This window comes from Halichoerus grypus, chromosome 4 (assembly GCF_964656455.1).
Source record: "Halichoerus grypus chromosome 4, mHalGry1.hap1.1, whole genome shotgun sequence".
In the NCBI taxonomy this organism is placed as follows: domain Eukaryota; kingdom Metazoa; phylum Chordata; class Mammalia; order Carnivora; family Phocidae; genus Halichoerus; species Halichoerus grypus.
In genome coordinates, this window is record NC_135715.1 from 57,666,985 (window position 1) to 57,691,188 (window position 24,204).

Consider the following 24,204-nt stretch of genomic DNA (forward strand, 5'->3'; position numbering starts at 1 on the left):
AGGGAGAAGCAGGCTCCCCACTGAGCAAGGAGCCCGATGTGGGACTCGATCTCAGGATCCTGATGTGTTGTGTTAGACTGAAGGGGTATGCATGTACCCCTTCGAATCTGTATTTTTGTATCCTTCGGGTAAATAACTAGTAGGGCAATTACTGGCTCATAGGGTAGTTCTATTTTTAACTTTTTGAGGAAACTCCATGCTGTTTTCCAGAGTGGCTACACCAGTTTATATTCCCACAAACAGTGCAAGAGGTTTCCCCTTTCTCTGCATCCTCACCAACACCTATTGTTTCTTGTGTTGTTGATTTTAGCCATTCTGACAGGTGTGTATCTCATCATAGTTTTGGTTTGTATTTTCCTGAGGATGAGTGATGTTGGGCATCTTTTCATGTGTCTGTTAGCCATCTGGATGTCTTCTTTGGAAAAGTGTCATTCGTGTCTTCTGCCCATTTTTTAACTGGATTATTTGGTTTTTGGATGTCAAGTTTAGTAAGTTCTTTATAGATTTTAGATACTAACCCTTCATCAGATATGTTGTTTGCAAATATCTTCTCTCATTCCATAGGCTGCCTTTTAGTTTTGTTGATTGTTTCCTGCACTGTGCAGGAGCTTTTTTATTTTGATGTAGTCCCAGTAGTTCAGTTTTGCTTTTGTTTTCCTTGCCTCTGGCGATTTATTACACTAAATCTTGATTCAACTCTCCAGATATTTTCGTTGTGTAAATTCTTAGATATAAAACTGAACTCTTAAGGATCTTCATGCATATTATCAAAATGTCTTTCAGTTGGTACTATTTTGAGGTTCAGTCTTTTCAAAATATGTTTGTTAGAAAGGACTATTTTTTCTTTTGCAGAGTGCTTGTTCTTGTCCTTGCCCATTTATTTTCTTCATGTTTTACCATTTCTTTTTGGTAATTCTTTTGGCTGGGTACAAATAATTTTTCTCTGTTTTAACCATTTTTAAGGTCGTCTTCTAAGCCCTTTTCATAATTCTCAACTAAATTTTTAAGAAAACACATTGGTTACAGATTTTAGGTTGTAAATTGCCATTGGAAAATAAGCGGTGGGGATGCCTGGGTGGCTCAGTCAGTTAAGCATCTGCCTTTGGCTCAGGTCATGATATCAGGATCCTGAGATCGAGTCCCACATCGGGCTCCTTGCTCAGTGGGGAGCCTGCTTCTCCCTCTGCCTGCCGCTCCCCCTGCTGTGCTCTCTCTCTCTCTGACATAAATAAATAAAAAACCTTAAAAAAAAGAAAAGCTGTGGATCTTGAGAAAACAATCAGGGCTGGAAAGCAGGGTAAGATACGCTAATCATTTGTATAGAGGTGGTAGGGGTTGCTGTGGAAGTAAATGAGATTGCTGAGAAAAACAGAATGTGGTGAAAAAAAGTCTTTGGCGTTAGGAAACACTGAAAAAGTTGTGAGAGAGAAAGAAATGAGAATGAGGATATTAGAGTGTTTTAAAAGCTAAGGGAAAAAGTTTCATTGCAATAGTGTCAAATGCTACTTAGAGGTCTTTGTGGTTGAAACCCAAAAAAGGCCATTTAGTTTGTTAAGAAGAGATCTTTGAAGACCTGGATAGAGAATAGCCTCAGTATAATACTGAGAGTATGTGTTCAGTGGGTGTACTATGTATGTCCTGTGAGAGTGTATATGGTGAGTGTGTGTGTGAATAGTGAGCAAATGAAAGGTTTGTATGTGGAGGGAGGATAGTAGCTTGATAAGGTCCAGAGATAGAAATATAGGTTATTTTTTGTTTTTAAGGTGATATAGGCTTATTTGTAAAGCGAAAGAAGCTTTTAGAAGGGAAACTGTTAGAGAAACTACAAAAGATAGAGGGAGTAATGAATAAGCCGCCAACTGAATAGAAAAGTGACAAAAGATTGGAAAGGGCACAGATGTTAAGTAAGATTTGAAAAAATAGTCAATGTCATTAGTCTGTGGGAAAATGTACCACTACACACCTATTAGGATGGCTAGAAAACAAGCAACAAACATTGGAACAACAGTTTGTTAGTTTTTTATAAACTTAAACTGACTTTTAACATAGAACTTAGCTATTCCCCAACTAGGTATTTGCCCAAGAAATGAAAACATACATTTATTTAAAGACCTGTACTTGGATATTTAGGGTTAGGGTTAGTAGCATTATTATAACAGTGTATTCAACTGTTAGAATGGATAAACAAATTGTGGTATATTCATACAATGGAGTACATTCAGAAATTAAATGGAATAAATACTAATAGATATAACAGTATAGATGAATCCTCCCAAACATTATGCTAAGTGAAAGAAGCCTGACAAAAAAGACTACAGACCATATGATTCCATTGGTATGACATTCTGGAAAAGGAATTAAAATCAGATCAGTGATTGCCTGGGGCTGGGGGTCAATAGACCCGATTTCCTAAACATACACACGCAAATCCTTTATTCCCAAGGATGGATATTTATGGTAGGGAGACGATCAGATAGTGAGAGGCGCTGAGACAGCTATGGTGTAGTGGAATGAATGCTAGATTCACTGATAATAGTAATGCTACTGCTGCTAATTAATTCTGATTCAGTAGGTACAATGCCAGGCACCAAGCTGATTACTTAAGAGCATCCTCACTGCTAATTTTTGTGGTGATTCTAGGATTAGACACTATTATCGTCATTCCTATTTTAGTAGAAACTGAGGTTTAATTGGATTTAAACAAGTTGCCCACAGTTAACACAACTCGAGTATGTATTCAAACTCTTGAGTGTTTGACACCAAAATCTATGTTCTTATATAAAAGAGTGTAAGTTCCAGGAAGATACGGAATTTTTGTTTTTGTTTTTGTTTTCACTACTGCATTCCCCAGAGTCATAACCATGACAGTTGTATAATGAGTATTTCTTGAAAAATTATTAGAGATCTCAAATTTTGGAAAGTGTTAAAAAAACAAATAGGAAGGTACAAAGAAGCCTATATGAAGATAAAGATGATTTTTAAATTAGTGTATTTTAGTGATTAGACTGATGTTTTTCATTTAAGCATTTATCATATCAAATGACTTTGTGTTAAATTGTGTTGTCTATGTCCTAATAAAATCTGCTGTTTTAAAAGTGAACAAAGTAATTATAGAGTAGGATTTTATAGTTGATTCTAATCTTTCTGGTTTTGTAAATTTTTTCCATCTAGCAAATCTTGGTGGCAACCAGGTATAAGATCAGACCAAGTCAATGTTATTGGTTACAACTAAACTACAAGCCGTTCCTGTGTGTGCGTGTGTGTATGTGTGTGTGTGTGTGTGTGTGTTTGTGTGTGTGTGTCTAGAAAGTCTACTTCTAGGACTCTCCTAGTTGGAAACTGATCATTTCCTTTCCATAGATACATAAAAATATTTGCTTGTAAATGAATAATCTGGTTGATCTCATCTGTAACCTGGTTCCCTCTGACATATTTAATACTTAGTAGGCTGAAGTTTAGAAGGAACATTTATTTTTCTTCCATAAATAAATGTGTATCAAGAAGAAAAAGCACTTTATCCAAAAAAGAGTTAATTGGAATGCAGCTAGAACAACAACAGCAACAATAGCAAGCTTTATAAATCATCTGAAATAACGGTTATACATTTTGCTCATAGGAAATTTCCTTAGGTCCTTAAAAATCAGAACCTATTTATACAACATTTCTTTTAGGCATTTTATCATTTCAAATGAGCTTGTGTTGAACTGTGTTCACTATGTCCTAATAAAATCTGTTGTTTTTAAAATATGAATAAGCAGTGTTCTCCATTTTAATAACTTTAGTTACTTCCTTTCTCAACCTTTAAAACAGTTAAAAAAAAAAGTGCTATGGTTCCTGAAAGTAGACACTTTGAGAGCAGTTAGGTTTAACAGGTGATAGCCTGTGAGCAAGGAAGCAAACCAAAAACATAAGAAATAAGCACAAAAATTAAAAAAGTAATGTAGTGTGGGGGCTATTTATTATAGGGACAAACAACCTTTTACCTCTTAGTTTCTGAGAAATTGACCATATTAATATAAACACATACAAAAAAGTCGATGTTCATTTTATTAAAATATAATATACTTACTAGTCATTATAACAATCAAGCTATGTATACTTTGTTCATTTTCAGAAATAATAAATATATAATATGGTTTCAAAAATCAAATTTATTGAAGCATATTTTACGGACACTAAAGTCAACCAATTTTGAATGAATAGGTCAATAAGTTTTAACAAATGCATTCAACCATGCAATTACCACCATTAATTAAGATATAGAAATTTTTGGTTACTCCAGAAAGTTTTCTCCTCCTTTGTAGTCATTCCCCAGATACCTCCATTCCTGTCCCTAGACAGCCACTGATCTACTTTTTGCCATTAAAGATTAATTTTGCCTTTTCTAGAATTTTGTAGGAGAGGAATCACACAGTACACAGGATGTACCCTGTTTTCTCTGGCTTCTTTTTCTCCATGAAATAATTTTGAGATTTATCTATGTTGTGTTTATTAGTACTTTCCCTTTTTATTGTTGAATAACATCCCATTGTATGATACCAGAGTTTATCTGTTCACCTGTTTTTGGATATTGGGTTGTTTCTAGTTTTTGGTTTTTATGATTGAAGCTGCTATTAATATTCATGTACAAAGCTTCCATTTCTTTTGGGTATAAATATCTGGGAGTGGTATTGCTAAGTGTTATGGAAAGTATATACTTAACTTTATAAGAACTGGCCAAACTTGTTTTTCAGAATGGTTGTACCATTTTACATGTTCACCAGCAATGTTTGAATATTCCTTGCTCTACATCCTCACTAACCTTTGATATTGTCAGTCTTTTTAATTTAATCATTTTAGTGGATGTATAGTTGTAAGTTTTAAAAGATTTGTATAGAAATGCAACAGATTTCTGCATATTGTGGAATTTAAGAAACAAAACAAACAGGCAAAGGGAAAAAAGAGAGACAACCAAGAAACACACCCTTAACTAAAGAGAACAAACTGATGGCTACCAGAGGGGAGGTGGGTGGAGGGATGGGTGAAATAGGTGACGGAGATTAAGGAGTGCGCTTGTCGTGATTAGCACAGGGTGATGTATGCTATGTATGGAAGTGTTGAATCACTATATTGTATACCTGAAAGTAATATAACATTGTATGTTAGCTATACTGGAATTAAAATAAAAACTTAATAAAAAATATTTATTTTCCAAGTAGCTAAAATCATGGAAAAGTTTAGAGTTGGATAATGATAAACTTTTTATTATCAATAAAATTTGATAATCCAGGGATGCCTGGGTGGCTCAGTTGGTTAAGCGTTTGCCTTAGGCTCAGGTCATGATCCCAGGGTCCTGGGATGGAGCCCCGCATTGGGCTCCTTGCTTGGTGGGGAGCCTGCTTCTCCCTCTGCCTGCCACTCCCCCTGCTTGTGCTCTCTCTCTCTGACAAATAAACAAATAAAAATCTTTAAAAAATTTGATAATCCAGAATAATTTTTAGAAGATTTATTTATTTGAGAGAGAGATTGTGAGCTGGGTGTGTGGGGGGGGGTGCGGCGCAGAGAGAGAGAGAGAGAGAATCCTGCTGAGTGCAGACCCTGACATCATGACCTGAGCCGAAACCAAGAGTTGGCCTCTTAACTGACTGAGCCTCCCAGGAGCCCCAGAATAATTCTTTTCTTAAAGCTTGTATATAATTGAGATTTCAAAACAATGTAAATTTGCATCACATACTTCTCAGCTCTATTGTAACCTCCAACTAAGAGTAAGCAAATAGTCCAAGTTTTGTAATAGAATATCAGATAATTTGGTATCTTTTGTTTTCAACTTAATGTAATCAAATTTTACCTACAAAACTTACATATCTAGAAATTAATACATATTTTTAGGGGAAAAGGTATTCTAATGATAATGAAAAAATATTCTAATGATAATCATGGCCATCACTCATCAAGTACTAATTATATGTCAGGCATTATGCTAAGGGCCTTATATGTATAATCTCATTTAATTATTACCAAGTGAGATATGTATTATTATTTCCACCTCACAAAGAAGGCAATTATGGCACTGAGGGATATGAATTTCACAAGGTTAAAAAATACTTGAGTCCATAGGTTGATTAAAAAATGAGTGAATCAGGGGTGCCTAGGTGTGACTCAGTGAGTTAAGCAGTCGACTCTTGATTTTGGCTCAGGTCATGATCTCAGGGTCCTGGGATTAAGCCCAGGTCAGGCTCTGCAATCAGCAGGGAGTCTGCTTGAGGATTCGCTCTCGCTCTCCCTCTGCTCCTCCCCCTGCTCACGTGCATACACACGTGAGCTTTCTCTCTCTTTCTCTCTCTCTAAAAATAAATGTCTTTAAAAAACAAGAGTGAATCAGAGCAAAAGGAGGATAATCATGTAAGAAAGTAGCCTTGTTTTTTTTAAAAACAATTTATGTTATGGACTCGAAAATCCTTTAAGTTGGCTCTGATGACATTGGATTATTTAAAAATGAAAGTATTTACTTCAGAGAACTGACTGACCCCTAAATTTTTCACAGTAAGTTGTAATTTAACTTTTTGATCTTTCTAGTAATTTTTTTTTACTTACAATATAAAATTTAAGTGTTTTTGATTAGTGTAGATTAAATGCTCTCAAGTATATGCCATCATAAGGATTTAAAAACAAGTTTATGTTGAATAAGAAAAATATTATCATATAATACAATTTTAATATGTATCTAGTATGTGAATGATTAATGAAATATTTGAATCTTTTTTGTTTTTTTGTACCCAGGAAGGTTATGTTCAAAGGAAAAAGGAGCTATGGGGAATCTGTATCTTTATTGCAGCAGTTGACCTAGATGAGATGCCATTCACTTTTACTGAGCTACAGAAAAACATAGAAACCAGGTAAAATTTATTATATCAATATAGGCCTCTGCCCTCAAAGAAAAGTATTTCTGAACTTTCCTCTTAATAGACTTTAGAGAACTAGTGAGAAATGCTAAAATTAAATAAAACTTTTAAAGGACTTAGGTCAACCAGTGAACTGTCCTTCTCTCTTGGAGCCTTAATGAATGTGTATTTATGTTATAGTTTCTCAAGAATGTAGAGTTTGTGTCCTGGGAGATTTTTCATCATGTCTCCCACTTTCTAGAACTTTCTCAATTGTAGCTGTTGATAAAGTGGACAAAAAGAGCAAGGGTTTATAAAGTAGGCTTATTTAGATTAAAATTTTTATGAAAGTGGTGTGAGTCTATCTTAAAGGAATTTAGTTAACATTTATTAATGTTTAAGATTGCTTAATATAATACATGCATAATTATATATTTTTTGAGACTGTATATTCAGCTGAGTTTCCATAATTACTCCAATAATTGTTTGTTGTTGAGCTTATAAGCTTATAAGAAGAATTTACTAATTTGTTTCCAATAACTCCTGAACTTTATCTTGAACAGCTTTGTGGGACATCCAGTCATTTCATTTGCAGCATATTTACAAAATCTAACAGTAAATAATTTTACTAGAAAGGTAGTAGTATATGTTTCTTCTTGGATAAAATCATCTAGAATTAAACATAATTAGTATTTTATTTATATGAGATAAATTAAATTGCTGCATTTTTCAGTAACTCTTTTTCTTACTACCTCTAAATAAAATGTGGAAACAAAGACCTTGTATATTCATATTTTAACCTATTGAATTAGAATTGGTTTACCTCTCAGAGATTTCAGTTTTATTTTATTCATAAAATTACTAAGTCAAAATAGTTTTTATATAGCTGAAAATTATGTAAGTAAATTTCTACATTAATTTATACATTCATGCAGTAGATGTTTCAGTGGCCTAGAGGATTGAAAAGGATATGAATGTTTCAGTTAAGATAGGGCGGGTTTAAGGGGTCTCTGTTGTTTTACAAGCTATATGACCTAGAGCAGATTGCTTAGCTTTATTAAGTTTCAGTTTCCTCATCTGTGAAATGAAAATTATTAGCTATTTTATAGAATTATGAGAATTAAATAACTTATAATGAATGGAAAAGTAAGTAGTTTATAGAAACAGTGCTTGTAACTTAACCATAGGTATTGATGAGGTCTTGATCTCTTTCCTGCTGTAGACCACCCCTCCATGCCCTTCCCCTGCAAAAAAAAAAAAAAAAAAAAAAAGAAAGGAAAGAAAAACAGTTGTTAGGCTCTGTGATACTGTGCTAGGTTCTAATGATATAGAGGTGAGAAATAGTCTCTGAGCTCAAGAAATTCATTCCAGTGGGAAGATAAAATTAAACAGATGGCTGCAATATAGTGTTATAAAGCTGTTTATAGACTACTAAATAAATATGACAGAAAGGCTATTACATCTTTTATCTCTAAGATGAAAGAATTTTCCTGGCAAAGCTTTTCCTGAACTTTTTTCCTGAATGGAGCAACACTTATAATTGGGCACGTCATAAATAATCTCCCTACAATAAATATAATAGTTTATTTGTTACAACTTTTTCTTAGGTCATCTCTTTGTTCTAATAACTATCCAGGAATGGTATCTAGACCACTGCTGCTTAAATGTGCCCTGGTAAAGGACTTTTTTTTCAATAAGTCATGGACTGACATTTAAAAAATATATAATATAAATTAAGTATTAGAAAAATGAAAGAAAAAAAATTATACTAACCGCAGGACCAAACTTTTTATTATTATATTCAGCACCATAAAATTAGTGTTAAATTGTCATAAAAGTTTTTATATGCTTACTCTCAATTTCTATATTTATTTAATTGTGGACAGATAACAAAATATATCAATCCATGGAGCACTGCTGTAGAATAAGTAGTTATTTTAGATTTGTGTGTCTTAATTATGGCTCTTTATGCCTGCTTTTCGTCTCTGTAGCCTTCCCTCTTCTCTTCTTTCCTTCAGAGGAGGGCTGCAGAAGGAATAGAGACTCACTTAAGTTACCCCTAGAAAAAGGTGGCTTTGTAGTAACAATTCAGTTTCCAAGGTGCTCCATAGGTATTGCTATATTATCTCATAAAAACTGGAACTGAGTGTGCTTCTTGAATAAATGCTTTTCTGGGGTTGATTTATTTTTCTCTGAAGGTATCTAGACATTTACTCCATTCTCTTTTCTCTTGTGAGCAGCATCATGATCATCTACTCCATATCATTTCTACTTCTTTATTTGCTGTTCCATGTAGCTTGTCATGGCTGCCCCAGTCCCTTCTATGTCACAAGTGCTTTAATGACCTTCTCTTGGGTTCTTTGTTCGCTGCTCGTTAGCTGAAGCTTTTATTTTTAGGGTTCTCGAGATGAATGTCTGAGTGGTCCAGCCCATTTTTTAGAATGAAGCCTTAACTCAGTTGCTGGAGAGTGTATGGGTGGGTCTCGTGACTACCCTTGAGTTCATTTAGCTGCTTTGGTATAATTCCTTAGACAAACTTGATTAGAAATGAGCATGTGAGGTTCAGTTGATGATTGCTATGTTTAGTGCCCTATTTTTTTATTAGTGAAAAATGTATGAATATTTCAAATAGATTAATTTTTTTTATAGAAAACAATAAAGAATGATTTAAAGTCATTATTTAAACAACCTAAACATTTTAATCAGTTTTTCTTTTCCCTTCCCCAACAATTCAGTCCTAAAACCATTGGTGGGTGAAGAAAGTAGGTATGTGCATCTGTGGTAGGAGAGAGCATGGGGTGCAGAGAAGGATATTAGAGCCCAAGTGGGTATTCACCTGGATGTAGTTGGGGCTGAGGGTCCTGATATGGGCTGCTTGGTGTGCAGTGTCAGAGATCAAGCCGGGTGTGTGGGTAGCCAGACCCCATGTGAAGCGAGTGCAGTCTGGGCTGGGGAGTCAGAACCCTACTAGGGTGAGGAAGATGTCCATGTGGAGGGGTCAGGGCAGTCTAGGATGGGGAGTCAGTCTGAGCAGGAGAGGAGAGTGCCCATGTGGGAGAGTGGGTAACTTTGGAGATGGAAGGTAGTTACATGCAGGGCGATTGACTAAGTGAGTAAATAAAGATAAGTGGATCCCAGCTTTCTCACTATCAAAGAAGAGTTATAAATTTGAAAAGGGAAACATTAGAATAAACCATGTGGTTTTATGTTGGAATTGGATAAATGGATGTGAACTTACAGTTTTCAAAACATATAGGTAGGTGTAGAAATAAATATGTATGTATATGTCTATCATAACCCTTTTTTTGGTATAAATAGATGTAGGCATAGGTATATACATATAGGGCTGTAGGTTGAAGCTAGTTGATTTTTACTCTTCAGACTAGTAAAATGCAAAAAGTAATTCCTTCCAAAGAATATAATAGTGATTTGGTATGGAGCTAATAAACTTTTGAATTGAAATGTCTATGCTTTGAAAATGAAATAAAATGAATTTTTTCAGTTACAGATTCACTTTTTTCTATTCCTTTCTTTGTAGTGTCTGCAAATTCTTTGATTTACTAAAAGAAATTGATACCAGTACCAAAGTTGATAATGCTATGTCAAGACTGTTAAAGAAGTATAATGTATTGTGTGCACTCTACAGCAAATTAGAAAGGTAAAGTAAAAATTTTATTAGGATTACACCCCAGTTTTGCATGTTACTGGTGATGATTAGATTCCATCTGGGAACTATATTTAGTAAAGTTATTAGGTATTACCCCGTAGATTTGTCCCCTTTGCTGTTAGTTTTTTTTTTAGGTTCTTAGCTTTCTTTTTTATTCAGTCATATGCATTATGAATGTTTCCTCCAAAATTGTTATACTGTCCTTTCATATTTCTCATTTGTTTTAACAAACTTTAAGACTTTAGTCTTCTCTGCCAGAGACTTCCAGTTCTCAATGGAAGAGTGACCTAAGTTGAAGCTTCTTCCTAATGGTGTTATTTAGTTTAGAAAGAGAAAAACATACTGGTAGTACAAGGTGTACATGACCTATACTACCAAGCTATGATTTGTATTCTCAGTGGTGTAAACGGAGACTTTTCATTCCTTTTAACTGGGAGAAAGATGAAATTCAGATAAACTTGGGTTTTTAATGCACTTTTCATCCAAGTCGCCACTGCCACTGGTAAAATGCCACATCTGGCATGTGGCTGTTACTCTGTTCATTGTGGGGCTCATTTCACTTGGTGAGAATATATGAAAGTTAATATTTTAGCTAAACAAATAGTTGTAAAGGGAGAGGGAAGAGTATTTTGGGGAGAATGAGTATGGAGATAGTGCTGGAAAGAAGCATCTTCTCAGAAGGATGCTTCTGTTTTCCCTTTCCTTCTTTTTGGTTGGTATGTCACTAAAACTTCAGAGGTGTGATAGAGGATAAGAAAAGTGGAGAGAAAAATCAAGATTGGCCTATGGCTTTTGAAGGAATTTTTCTTGCTCCTCGTTTTTAATTGTAATAAGGTTGCCTTGGCCATCATTATTTTCTTTTGTCTTTTCTTGAATAGAGTAAAATCTATTTGCACAAGAAAAAAAGGATTTTTTTTATTATAATAAAAATTTGTACAAGGAATGTAGACTCTAAAGCACTTGGAAAACACAGAAGAGCATAAATAAAATATGAATCACCCTAAATTTTAATACTGGAGATAACTAGTTTTCATATTTAGAATATTTCTTTCTTTTGGATATTTTATGTAAATTATATATGGTATATATAATTTTTTCTTTTTCTTTTTTTTTAACCTAACTGGGACTTTTCTGAATGCTTCTGTCCCTTAAAGTTGTTTATGGCCTTTTAACTCATATCTTGGAACTTATCCTAAGAACGTTATCTTAAATACAAAAAAGCTTTAGAAATTTTTATCACAATATTATTTAAGCCAACGAAAAGCTGGAAACAACCTATTTATGCATGACTGAAATAAAGAGTAAGATATAAATATAATCTAAACACTAAATATTATAAATGTAAAATAAAATTTGCTGAGGAATATTAACAATATGCAAAAATGCTTCTAATATTAAGTAAATATAAAATTTGATGAGGAATAAAACAATACGAGAAAAATGCTTCTAATGTTAAATAAATAAAGCAGGATATACTGTGATTATAACTGCAGAAAGAAGTTGTATGTATTGAATGAAGTTATGTATTAACACTAATGTACTGAATGATAGTAGCTGAAAAAGAAGTACCAAAATGTTAACCAAGGTTTTGTATGAGTAACTTGCATTTCTAAAGAGGATGTGTTACCGGTATAATAAATTAAGCAAAAACTTCTCTAAGCCAATATTTAAAAAAAAATCTATTCTGTAAAGACTAGTACCTCAAAATCTATAATTATCAGGTTATTTCTAGATACAGAATTTTAGTGAGAATGATTTGGAGTGCAGTCTTGATTTTTTTTCCTGCTATAATAATTTTAATTAGATACTTCTAGGTTTTTTGCTTCACTATCTGAGATCAGAAATCTAGTTGGATATTTATTTCTGTTTTACCTCTTTCCTTTACCCTTCATACCTTCTAGTGATACATTGTATTTATGATTCTTGTGGGGGCTAAAGGAAGTTAGAAAAGAAAGTTAGAAAGTGGAATATTATATGGATAATTCTGAAGTATTTGAGTTCTTCCTACCTCCCATGCCCTATGTTTTTCCTTTAGGTCAGTTTTTGTAAAACACTGGCTATTTCAGATTAGTAAGTAGGGTTCAAGGTCAGAGTTCACAAAAATTTTCTCTACAATAGTAGTCTGGTATGATGCCCTACCAAAAAAGAGAGGCTCTAGTACAGTTTAATGTTGAAGAGAATGGAATCTTTTGAGTCAGACAGATTTGTATTCTACTCTGGGCTCCAACATGTACTGTGTGATCTTGGACAAGTGAGTTACCCAACTTTAGTGCTTAATTTTCTAGAGTGCAAACGAGTTGATAATGGTGCCTACCCTGTTACGTTTTTTAATGTATTAAATGAGATAATGCAGGCAGTGCTGAGTCCAGAACCTATAATAAACATAGTAAACTTTCCACAAATGTTTTCATTTTGTTTTTTGTTTTTCTTAAGTAAGCTCTATACCCAACGTGGGGCTTGAACTCTTTACCCAGAGATCAAGAGCCACATGTTCTACCAACTGAGCCATCCAGGTGCCCCTCCAGGAATGTTTATAAAACAAAAAAATTTCTGGGGGCGCCTGGGTGGCTCAGTCGGTTAAGCGGCTGCCTTCGGCTCAGGTCATGATCCCAGGGTCCTGGGATCGAGTCCCGCATCAGGCTCCCTGCTCTGCGGGGAGCCTGCTTCTCCCTCTCCCTCTGCCTGCTTCTCTGCGTACTTGTGTTCTCTCTCTATCTCTCTGTCAAATAAATAAATAAAATCTTTAAAAAAAAAAAAAAAAAAATTTCTGGCCCAGTTTGGGAAAATTTACATACTATACCCACCTTAAAGAGTCAGACGGTACATTCACAACCCAGGGTTCTTAAAAGTCCTGTATAATAAAGCATGTTGAATCTGTTGAGTTTATCGTTTCCTAAATGATTAGACTACTAATATATGTTTATATGTATTTAACATCAATTAACTTCTGGAAATAGTGTTTGTAGAATATTCTTTAAGAAACTTTAGGCTAGCTATCAGCTGTTTACTGCAAATAAATTAAGAAACTACAACAAGCATTAACTAAGTGGCTATTAGTACTCAGCTATAAGTTAGGTGCTGGGGATACAAAATCTAATGATACTATGGTTATAGTAAATGTAGTAACTAAATAATATTTTTTTAATAAAAAAAGTGCAATGATGCATGTGATGCTGTATTGTAGAGGATTATATGTGGGAAGTAGAAATTTCATAGTGGGCAAAATATTATGTATGTTTTAGGGCAAGAAGGGTAGTTGTGGGGTACTTTTGATCAAGTAAAAACTATAGGAGAAGGCAATGTCTGAACAGGTTTAAGGATAAATTCACCAAGCAAAATGTGTAGGAACTGGGACTGTGCTTCCCAGGCAGAGTGATTAGCATGTGTCCAAAGGCAAAGCAGTAGCATGGTGTACTTTGATATTGCTGATGGCTGAAAGGTAGGAAGGGATCAGACCGATAGTGAGCTTGGACTTTGCCCAGCAGACAGTGGAGTCATTGCAGGATTTTAAGCTGGGAATGACAGTCAGATCTCACCTTAAAAGATCACGCGGGCCTTTGTAAAAGGGATTTAGAATTTTTATTAACTAGTTATATTAGATAATTTAGTGTTTATTGGCCTTAAAGTGGATTGGCAGAGTTTTTTGTATCTTATTTGTACCTTTTACTGAAGAGCAATTAGGAAAATTAACTGTGATATCAAAGCCTGTTCATTTCAGAGCAGACTGTATGTGTATATATATATATGGCAATATGCCATAGTGATTACGGTCACTTTAAAAAAGCTAAACAGATCTAAGTATGAATATTACTTTAGTCATTTACTGACTGTGTGAGCTAGGAAAAGTTACTTAACCTCTCTCAACCTCAATTTCAATCTAAAATATAGCCAGTAATACTTTCCTTGTAGGGTAATTGTGGGAATTAAGACAGTGTTACTGGTTAGCTCACCTTCTAGCACATACTAAGTGTGTAATAAACGGTAGCTTTTTAAGTTTTTATTTAAATTCTAGTTAGTTAACATGTAGTATAATATTGGTTTCCTATTGGTAGAATTTAGTGATTCATCACTTACATGTAACACCCAGTGCTCATCACAAGTGCCCTCCTTAATGCCCATCATCCATCTAGCCCATCCCCCGCCCCCCACCCCTCCAGCAACCCTCTGTTTGCTCTCTATCGTTGAGTCTCATATGATTTGCTTCCCTCTCTTTTTTTTTATTTCCCTTCCCCTATGTTCATCTGTTTTGTTTCTTAAATTCCACATATGAGTGAAATCATATGGTGTTTGTCTTTCTCTGACTGACGTATTCTGCTTAGCATAATACTCTCTAGCTCCAACCATGTCATTGCAATTGGCAAAATTTCATTCTTTTTGATGGCTGATAAATGGTAGCTTTTAAAGTTATTTTTAGCTTCATTAATGCTGTCACAGAGAAATATAATAATGTAAGCCATGAATTTTAAATATTCTGGTAGCTACATGACAAAAAGTTGAAACAAGTGAAATTAATTTTAACATTTTATTTAACCCATATATCCCCAAATATTTCAACACGTATCATTCACACAAAAATTTGTGCACTGATGTTCATAGCAACATTATTCATAATAGCCAAAAAGTGGATTATTATTCATAAACGGGAATAAAATACTATTATATACTATAACGTGGATGAACCTTGAAAGCATTAAGCTAAGTGAAAGAAGCTAGACATAAAAGTCCATATAAAGTACACAAAAGTCCAAGACAGAATGTATAGTGATTGCCAGGCATGGGGAATACTGATAGGTATGGAGTTTGTTATGGGGGTGATGGAAATATCTGGAATTAGATAGTAATGGTTGTAAAACAAAGTAAATATACTAAAAATTACTGAATTTATACACTTTAAAATTAATTTTATGTTATATGAGTTATATTTTAATAAGAACATGAAACTAATACAAAAGTTATTAATGAAATATTTCACATTCTTTTTCTCATACTAAGTATTTTTGAATACTTTGGTGTGTAATTTACATTTATAGCACAACAACATTTGCACCAGCCACATTTTAGGTGTTCAGTAGCTGCAAGTGCTTGTGGCTACCATATGAGCACAGATTTATATTGAATGCAATTATGTTTCACTGTATGATAGCATTTTATTATGAGTTACATTAAGTTACAAAATAATTTAAAAGTGCATCAGACATTAAACATCTTTTCTATAATTATAAAAATTCTTTCTTGATACCATCTGCTTTTTATTATAAGATAGTAATTTTCTTTTTTTTTAAAGATTTTATTTATTTATTTGAGAGACAGTGAGCGAGAGAGAGAGCACAAGTGGGATGGAGGGGCAGGGGGAGAGAGAGAAGCAGACTCCCTGCTGAGCAGGGAGCCCAACGTGGGGCTCTCTCCCAGGACCCCAGGATCACGACCCAAGCCAGAGGCAAATGCTTAATCGACTGAGCCACCCAGGTGCTCCCAAGATAGTAATTTTCTAACATAAATTTTTTATTTACATAGTTTTTGTGACTGGCCTCTTTCCTTAGCATATTTTCATGGATCGTCCATATTGTAGCATGTTTCCATACTTTGTTACTCTTTATTATGGAGTATTAGGGAGTTCCAATACTTTGTTACTCTTTATTATGGAGTAAACCATTGTGTATGATTTACCACATTTTGTCTATCCATTCATTGGTTTATAAACATTGTATTGTATGTCTTTTAAAGTAGTTGAGAGTATAGAGGAAAGTGAGTGTATATTTATACAGTTTATTACCTTGTCTTGTTACCATTTCTTGTTCTCTTCATTTGTTCCCATGGATTTGGTTTACCATGTAGTGTCATTTGTTTACTCCAATACAGCTTTGATTTCACCCACCTCCTTTGTGCTGTTATTGTCAAATACATCACATTCCTATATGTAATAGGTTCAAAAATATAATTATATACATACCATGTTATACAATCGCTTTTTACATTAATTAGAAGAAAGGAGAAGAAATACTCAGTTATACTGTTATAATAACGTAATTACCTTTTCCAGTGCTCTTTGTTTTTTCATGTGGATATGAATTAGTCTTGGGTTACTTGTTTTCAGCCTGAAGAACTTCTTTTAGTATTTCTTGTAAAGTGAGTCTGTTATCAACAAATTCTCTGTTATTGTTTGGGAATGTCGTTATTTCATCTTCACTTTTTTTTTTTTTTTAAAGGGCATAGCCACATCTTTTTTTTTTTTTAATTTTTTTTATTTGAGAGAGAGAGCATGAGCTGGGTGAGGGACAGGAGAAACAGTCTCTCCGCTGAGCAGGGAGCCCGATGTGGGGCTCGATCCCGGAACTCCGGGATCGTGACCTGAGTTGAAGGCAGATGCTTAACTGACTAAGCCACCCAGGCACCTCTCATCTTCACTTTTGAAAGTAGTTTTGCTGGATGTGATTCTTGGTTAACTTTTTTTTTCTTTCAACACTTTTAATATGTAATCCTACTGCCTTCTGATCTTCACTGTTTCATGAGAAGTCAGCTGTTAATGTTATTGGGTTCCTTTATACATACTACATCATTTTTCTCTTGTTGCTTTCCTCATTTTCTCTTTGTCTTTAAACAGTTTTACTGTGATGTATCTGGTGTGGATTTCTTTATATGCATCCTACTTGGAGTTTATATTTTTTGGATGTGTAGATTAATGTTTTTCATCAGATTTGGGAAGTTTTCAGCTAATTCTTTAAATATTTTTTCTGCTCTTTCCACTCCCCACCCCCATCCCCAGCTCTCTTTCTGGTACTCACATTACACATGTATTGGTATATTTTTTGGTATACCACATTTCTGTGAACCTCTTCATTTTTCTTTTTTTCTCCTTCGTTCTTCATTCAACATAATCTCTTTTGACCTATCTTCAAGTTAGTGTTTACTTCTTATGCCAGCTCAGATCTACTGTTTAGCTCATCTAGTGAATTTTTCATTTTGGTTCTTGCACTTTTCAACTCAAATTTCCATTTGGTTCTTTTCAGATAATTTCTCTTTATTGATATTCTCTGTTGGATGAGACGATGTCAGAATACCTCTTTCTTCCTTAACATGGTTACCTTTAGTTCTTTGGACATATTTATAGTAGCTCCTTTGTAGTCTTTGTCTGTTGAGTCTAGCACCTGGGTTCTCTCGAATGCAGTTTTTTGTTTTGTTTTGTTTTTTTGTTTTTGCCTGCTTTTTTCCCATGTAGAGGTCATACTTTCCTACTTCTTTGCATATTTCACTTATTTTTGAAAACTGAACATTTTTGATAACACTGTAGTAACTCTAGATACTGATTCTCCTTTCTCTTGGGGCTTTCTGTTGTGGTTTTTTGTTTAGTGGCCTAGCTGTATTATTTCAGTGAAGTCTATTTGTCCCATAGTGTGTAGCCTCTGATATTGCTCTTCAGTGTAGCCATTGGGCATGTGGCAGTCACTCTGAGGTGAGTCATTTTCAAGGGGTTCTCTTTGACAGTCTTGTCCCCTGATCTCTTGTTAATACCTAGCTGTTACCTTCCACTAATTGCTGACTGTTTTGCTCTTTTTGACAATACCCCATATCTGAAATTGCTTCACAGTCTGATCCAATTAAATTTGGCTCCCTTTGCAAGAATAGGCTTTGAGGTCAACCTTGAGGCTTGTTCTTTTTCCAGGAGAGCTCTTCTTAGCTGTTTATTCTCCTGGTTCTTTCTTAGGTGGTCTAGAATTTAGCTTGTTGCTTTCATAGAACTGCTAGCCTCCTCTTAACTTTCTCACCACCAAAATTTCCATTGTTTTCAATAGCACTTAGCCTTGAAAGTCCCCACACTGTGTTCCAAATATAGTTATTACCTTGGAGAGAGCTTCAGAACTCTTTTTTCTTGGGGTGCCTGGGTAGCTCAGTTGTTAAGTGTCTGACTTCGGCTCAGGTCATGATCTCGGGGTCCTGGGATTGGGCCTCGCGTAGGGCTCCCTGTTCAGCTCTCCTCCCCTCTACCTCTCCTCTTCCTCCCCACTTTCCATTCTTGCTTTGTGTCTCTCTCTTGAATTAAAAAAAAAAAAATTCTTTTTTCTTAAGACTTGCCTCTCCCCTGGACATCATTTCTGTGCCACTGCTCGGGAGGTCAGAATGGGGACAGTGTCCTCTTCTTTTGGAATGTCACCTTTGCTTTAAGAGTATCACTGAGGGGGTGTCTGGGTGGCTCAGTTGGTTAAATGGCCGACTCTTGGTTTTAGCTCAGGTCACGATCTCACAGTCATGAGATCAAACCCCATGTCTGGCTCCGCACTGAGCTGAGCATGGAGCTTGCTTAGGATTCGATTCTCTCTCTCCTCTCCCTCTGCTCCTCTGCCCCGTGCATGTGCACACGCCACTGTCTCTCTCCAAAAAAACCCCAAAACTTAAAAAGGGGGCACCTTGGTGGCTCAGTCAGTTAGACATCTGCCTTTGGCTCGGGTCATGATCCCAGCGTCCTGAGATCAAGCCCTGCATGGGGCTCCCTGCTCAGCGGGGAGTCTGCTTCTCCCTCAGCCTCTGAGCTGAGCATGGAACTTGCTTAGGATTCTCTCTCCTCTCCCTCTACTCCTCTGCACTGAGCTGAGCATGGAGCTTGCTTAGGATTCTCTCTCTCCTCTCCCTCTGCTCCTCCGCCCCTGTGCACGTGCACACGCTGCTATCTCTCTCTCTCTCTCAAAAAAAACCCCCAAAACTTAAAAAGGGGACACCTTGGTGGCTCAGTCAGTTAGACATCTGCCTTTGGCTCGGGTCATGATCCCAGCGTCCTGGGATCAAGCCCTGCATAGGGCTCCCTGCTCAGCGGGGAGTCTGCTTCTCCCTCTCCCTCTGTACATATTCTCTCTCTCTCTCTCTCGTGCTCTCTCTAAAAAAAAAAAAAAAAGTATCACTGAGAAGAGGTAATAGTCCCTGGTCTTCTCAGATTGCCTTTAATGTCTGAAACCTCTGTCCTGTGAACTAACTGGGGTAAGAGAAGTCAAGGCCCCAGTATTGATCTGCTGTGCCTGGAAGAGAGCTTTTGCACTATGAGTGGGGGCTAAGTGGAGGAAGGGAGCCCCAGACCCCTCAGCTCCTCTTGCCTGGGATAGACTTTCTACAGCACAAAGCTTGGGATGATTAGAGATGCCAGTCACCTTCCTTTCCCAGAGTGATAGTCCTAGGCTGGGAGCTGGGGAGAGAGGGAGTCCTGTGTCTTGGCTGCACCTGCCCAAGGTAGAGCTTTATGATGCTGAACTGGAGAGGAGGAAGTGAGTTTTGCTTTGAATTCCACAGACTATTTTTGTTTTTGCCAGGAGTTAGTACATTTTCTTGAAAAAATGTTTCCTTTTTTTGCTGTATGCCCTTAGGAGAATTTCCAGAGACATTAAATGATTTTTTAAATAATTTCAACCAATTATAGTTATTATACTGGGAAGCAGGTCTGTGGAGATTCTAACTCCTCCATTGTCCTAAACAAATAGGGTTTTTTGTTTGTTTGTTTTTAAAGATTTTATTTATTTATTTGACAGAGAAAGAGAGCACAAGAAGGCAGAGTGGCAGGTAGAGGGAGAGGGAGAAGCAGACTCCCCACTGAGCAGGGAGCCCGACATGGGGCTCGACCCCAGGACTTGGGATCATGACCTGATCTGAAGGCAGATGCTTAACTGGCTGAGCCACCCAGGCGCCCCAACAAATAGGTTTTATAGTACTTTTATTTTATTTTTTATTTTTTATTTTTTAAAGATTTTATTTATTTATGAGAGAGAGAATGAGAGAGAGAGAGCATATGAGAGGGGGGAGGGTCAGAGGGAGAAGCAGACTCCCTGCCGAGCAGGGAGCCCGATGCGGGACTCGATCTGGAGACTCCAGGATCATGACCTGAGCCGAAGGCAGTCGCTTAACCAATTGAGCCACCCAGGCGCCCGGTTTTATAGTACTTTTAAGTTGAGTTATTTTAGTGAGGCTAATAGTTAAGTAAGCTTTTATGACCTGATCTGGGATTCTAACTAGATCAAGATTTAATTACAAAATGTATTCTGAATTACAAATGCACATATGGAATCCAGTCCTTTTGTAATTAGATATTACAGTGATATGTGAAATGCCATGTATTGGAAAAATTTACTTTAACTTTTTAAAATAATGCTATTTTTTTTGTCTTTAAAATGTATACTTTTTTTTTTTTAAGATTTATTTTGGAGAGAGTGTGCACATGAGCGGGCGGGGGGGCAGAAGGAAAGGGAGAGAATCTCAAGCAGTCTCCCTACTGAGCTTGGAGCCCAGTGTGGGGCTCCATCCAACAACCCTGAGATCAGGACCTGAGCCAAAACCAAAAGTTGGACACTCAACTGAGCCACCCAGGCACCCCTAAAATGTATACTTCTTTTTTTTTTTTAAAGATTTTATTTTTATTTATTTGAGAGAGAGAATGAGATAGAGAGAGAGATCATGAGGGTCAGAAGGAGAAGCAGACTCCCTGCCGAGCAAGGAGCCCGATGCGGGGACTCGATCCCGGGACTCCAGGATCATGACCTGAGCCGAAGGCAGTTGCTTAACCAACTGAGCCACCCAGGCGCCCTAAAATGTATACTTCTTGAAATAATATGAAAAAAGCATGGTAAAATTGATTTCTAAATCATGAAAAAAAATTTAAAATGACTTTTAAAAAAAGCCATAATGTTAATATAATTATTTCTTCCTTTTAGGACATGTGAACTTATATATTTGGCACAACCCAGCAGTTTGTAAGTAGTTCAGAGCAAGTTATTTTTATCTTTCTGGTTTTTTAAAAAAATTTTCTGGAAGAATCCCAAACATGTTGATAATGCCAGGGTTAGTTTGATTGATTATAGCATGCTTTTCATAAATTAAGGTCATAGATTTAAACCCTATGCAGATTATTTATCTTCTCACAAAGAAAATGGTATGAAATATGTGCCCTTTACTACAAGGAGAGCTAATAGGGTGAAAGTAGATTCAGTGCAACATATCACCAGTTCTGGGAAAAATGCAAATTCACTGAGTTAATCTTTTTTGAGTGTCTGTTATTGTCTAATATTGGCATTTTATTAACTTGATTAAGACCAAGAACATAGTTTTTGTGTAAGAGTAAATGTGACAGTATATATTAAAATTTCCAAATTATTTTTTTAAATGTATGATACATGCTCCAACCGTATACCCATGAAAGAGCTCTAGAGATTTTCTTTGGAAACAGAATGAGTAGTATATGAGATTTTCTGCCCCACTGAACTAGTGGTATTGAAGATGATTGATATAAAGGGAAATTATGTGTTTATTAGTTATATTAATCTATTCCAGTTGTTAATATCAACAGGTTATGAAGGCATAGTTTTAAATTGGTAGTCATCCAAACATCTATTTTTCTGCTTTAGTGTTGATTTTAATTAGAAAGCAAGGAACAGAAAAGTATTAAGTAATTGGAAACCAAGTACATCATAGTATACCACTTCTTGTGCATATTTTTAGATTATAATTGAAATATTAAATATTTCCTTTACAAAATATATACTACTCTATGGGCTAAATATAAATATCTTGGTAAAAACACTAACTGAATTGAGACAAATTGAGTTACTTTGTAAATTGTCCATTTAAAATGGATTGTATTCTCTTATGCAGTCAACTTAGGCCTATAATTTAAAATAAGGAAAAAGAAGAGATATTTGGAAAACTGTCAGTATAAAACTTTTTTTCTGGTTTCTATTTGTTTACTAGGATATCTACTGAAATAAACTCTGTGTTGGTGCTAAAAGTTTCTTGGATCACATTTTTACTAGCTAAAGGTAAAGTCATTATGTTTGTTACATGTTAATGTTTCAAATGTAATAATTCTTTTGGACTAGGTTCAAAATTTTTTATTCAATTTAATGTTATTCCCCCACACTCACCAGTTCTCTGTGTGGCTTGTTACCTGTTAGCAAGTTCTTGTAATTCTGGCACTGGAAGCAACTTTGGAAATGTCTCATTTCATTTCTGTTTCTAATATCCTTTGAAAATCCTTCTTCCTTCCTTTTTTTTTTAAAGAATAATATTACTATTTTTATAAGTATGGTACATATTCATGATACAGAATTCAAATAATACAGCAAATGCAAAGAAAAATGTAAAAAAATTACCCCAAGCCTACCCATAAATAAATAAATAATCATTAAAATTATATGATTGTTATTTCAGGTATATTTTTATGCATAGAACCTGATAAAAAAGATTGGAGATGTGTGCATGCACAAACAGATCTAATTTTTTAAAAATAGGATATTATAGTGTAACATGTAGTAAACATACAAATTAGTTTTACTCAAACTTTACAGAAGAAAGTAAACAAGAGAAATGGGAGGAGTTGCTTAAATTTAGATAAATTTTTGTCACGTAAGCAGTATTATTTCCTAAAATATTTCTCTAAGATTATGAAAAAGCACTGTTAAAAAATTAAGCTTAGAATCTTTATTTTACTTTGTGTTTTGATTTAAAGCAATATAAATCTTCTTTGAAGGAAAAGGATGTTAGTACAGTATTACCACTCTTCCTGTCATCTCCCCATCCATCACTTTCAGATTTGCTCATTGTATTATCATTACATTATCAAAGATCATAACATTTATATTTCATTATGTAATTATAATTACTTGTTTAGTCTCACTTCTGTATGTCAGTGGATTCTAAGCTTATTGTCATTCCTGTTATAACTTCTCCATTTCTGAATTTTGATTCATCCTTAGCTGGCTGGCTTTTACCAAGAAGGAATTTTTCAAAAAAGGCTTTTTGGCACTGTATTCCCTATGTTTGTCATGTTTATGAATCATGCCCATAGTCTTTATACTTGAAGGACCACTTGGCTGTCTATGCTATTCTTGTGTCATACTTGTTTTCCTCAGGACACTGTTTTCTGGCATTGAACAATGCTGTTGAGAAATAGGAGACTAGCTTTAATTCCCCCCCCCATTTACTTTTGAATACTTAATTTTTTTTTTTTAATTTGAGGTTCGATACTTTAACTAGAATATCTCTTGATTTTTATTATTTCATATTAGTTTTTCTTATAACACTGTATCTCTTTTTAAACTGAAGGTTCTGCTCTTCATTTGAAAGACGTCTTAACACACAAATTTTTAAATGTTATTCTATTCAGTTAGGTATTCTATTCTGTTATGTTTCAGGAACTTAACTATCTTTTTTTAAATTTTTTTTTGAAGATTTTATTTATTTGACACAGAGAGATACTGAGAGAGAGAGCACAAGCAGGGGGGTGGCAGGCAGAAGGAGAGGGAGAAGCAGGCTCCCCGCTGAGCAGGGAGCCCAATGCGGGGTTCCATCCCAGGACCCTGGGACCATGACCTGAGCCAAAGGCAGATGCTTAACCAACTGAGCCACCCAGGCGCCCCAGGAACTTAACTATCTTATGTTGGATTATTTTTGTTCTCCATATTTACTTTCTTTTCTTGTCTTACTATGATCTTTCGTCTTTTCTTATTTACTAACTGTTTTTGTCTCAAGTCTTCTGTTTTGAGCTAAACTATGTTTTTTTATTATTATTATGTTATATTTGTCACCATACAGGACATCATTAGTTTTTGATGTAGTGTTCCATGATTCATTGTTTGTGTAAACTATGTTTGTAATGGTGTTATTCTGTCCTCACTTTTTCCTTAGCTTTTTGTTGTTGTTTTCATATAA

At 35.3% G+C, this 24,204-nt stretch overlaps 1 protein-coding gene across 1 annotated transcript in view; it reads left to right on the forward strand.

Annotated features, from left to right (window-relative positions):
- RB1 (RB transcriptional corepressor 1) overlaps positions 1–24,204 on the forward strand; it is a 152,208-nt gene that overhangs the window by 23,062 nt on the left and 104,942 nt on the right. The window contains 4 exon segments of the mRNA XM_078070371.1: positions 6,760–6,875; positions 10,399–10,518; positions 21,213–21,251; positions 22,246–22,313. Of these exon segments, the coding sequence (XP_077926497.1) occupies positions 6,760–6,875; positions 10,399–10,518; positions 21,213–21,251; positions 22,246–22,313 (343 nt within the window).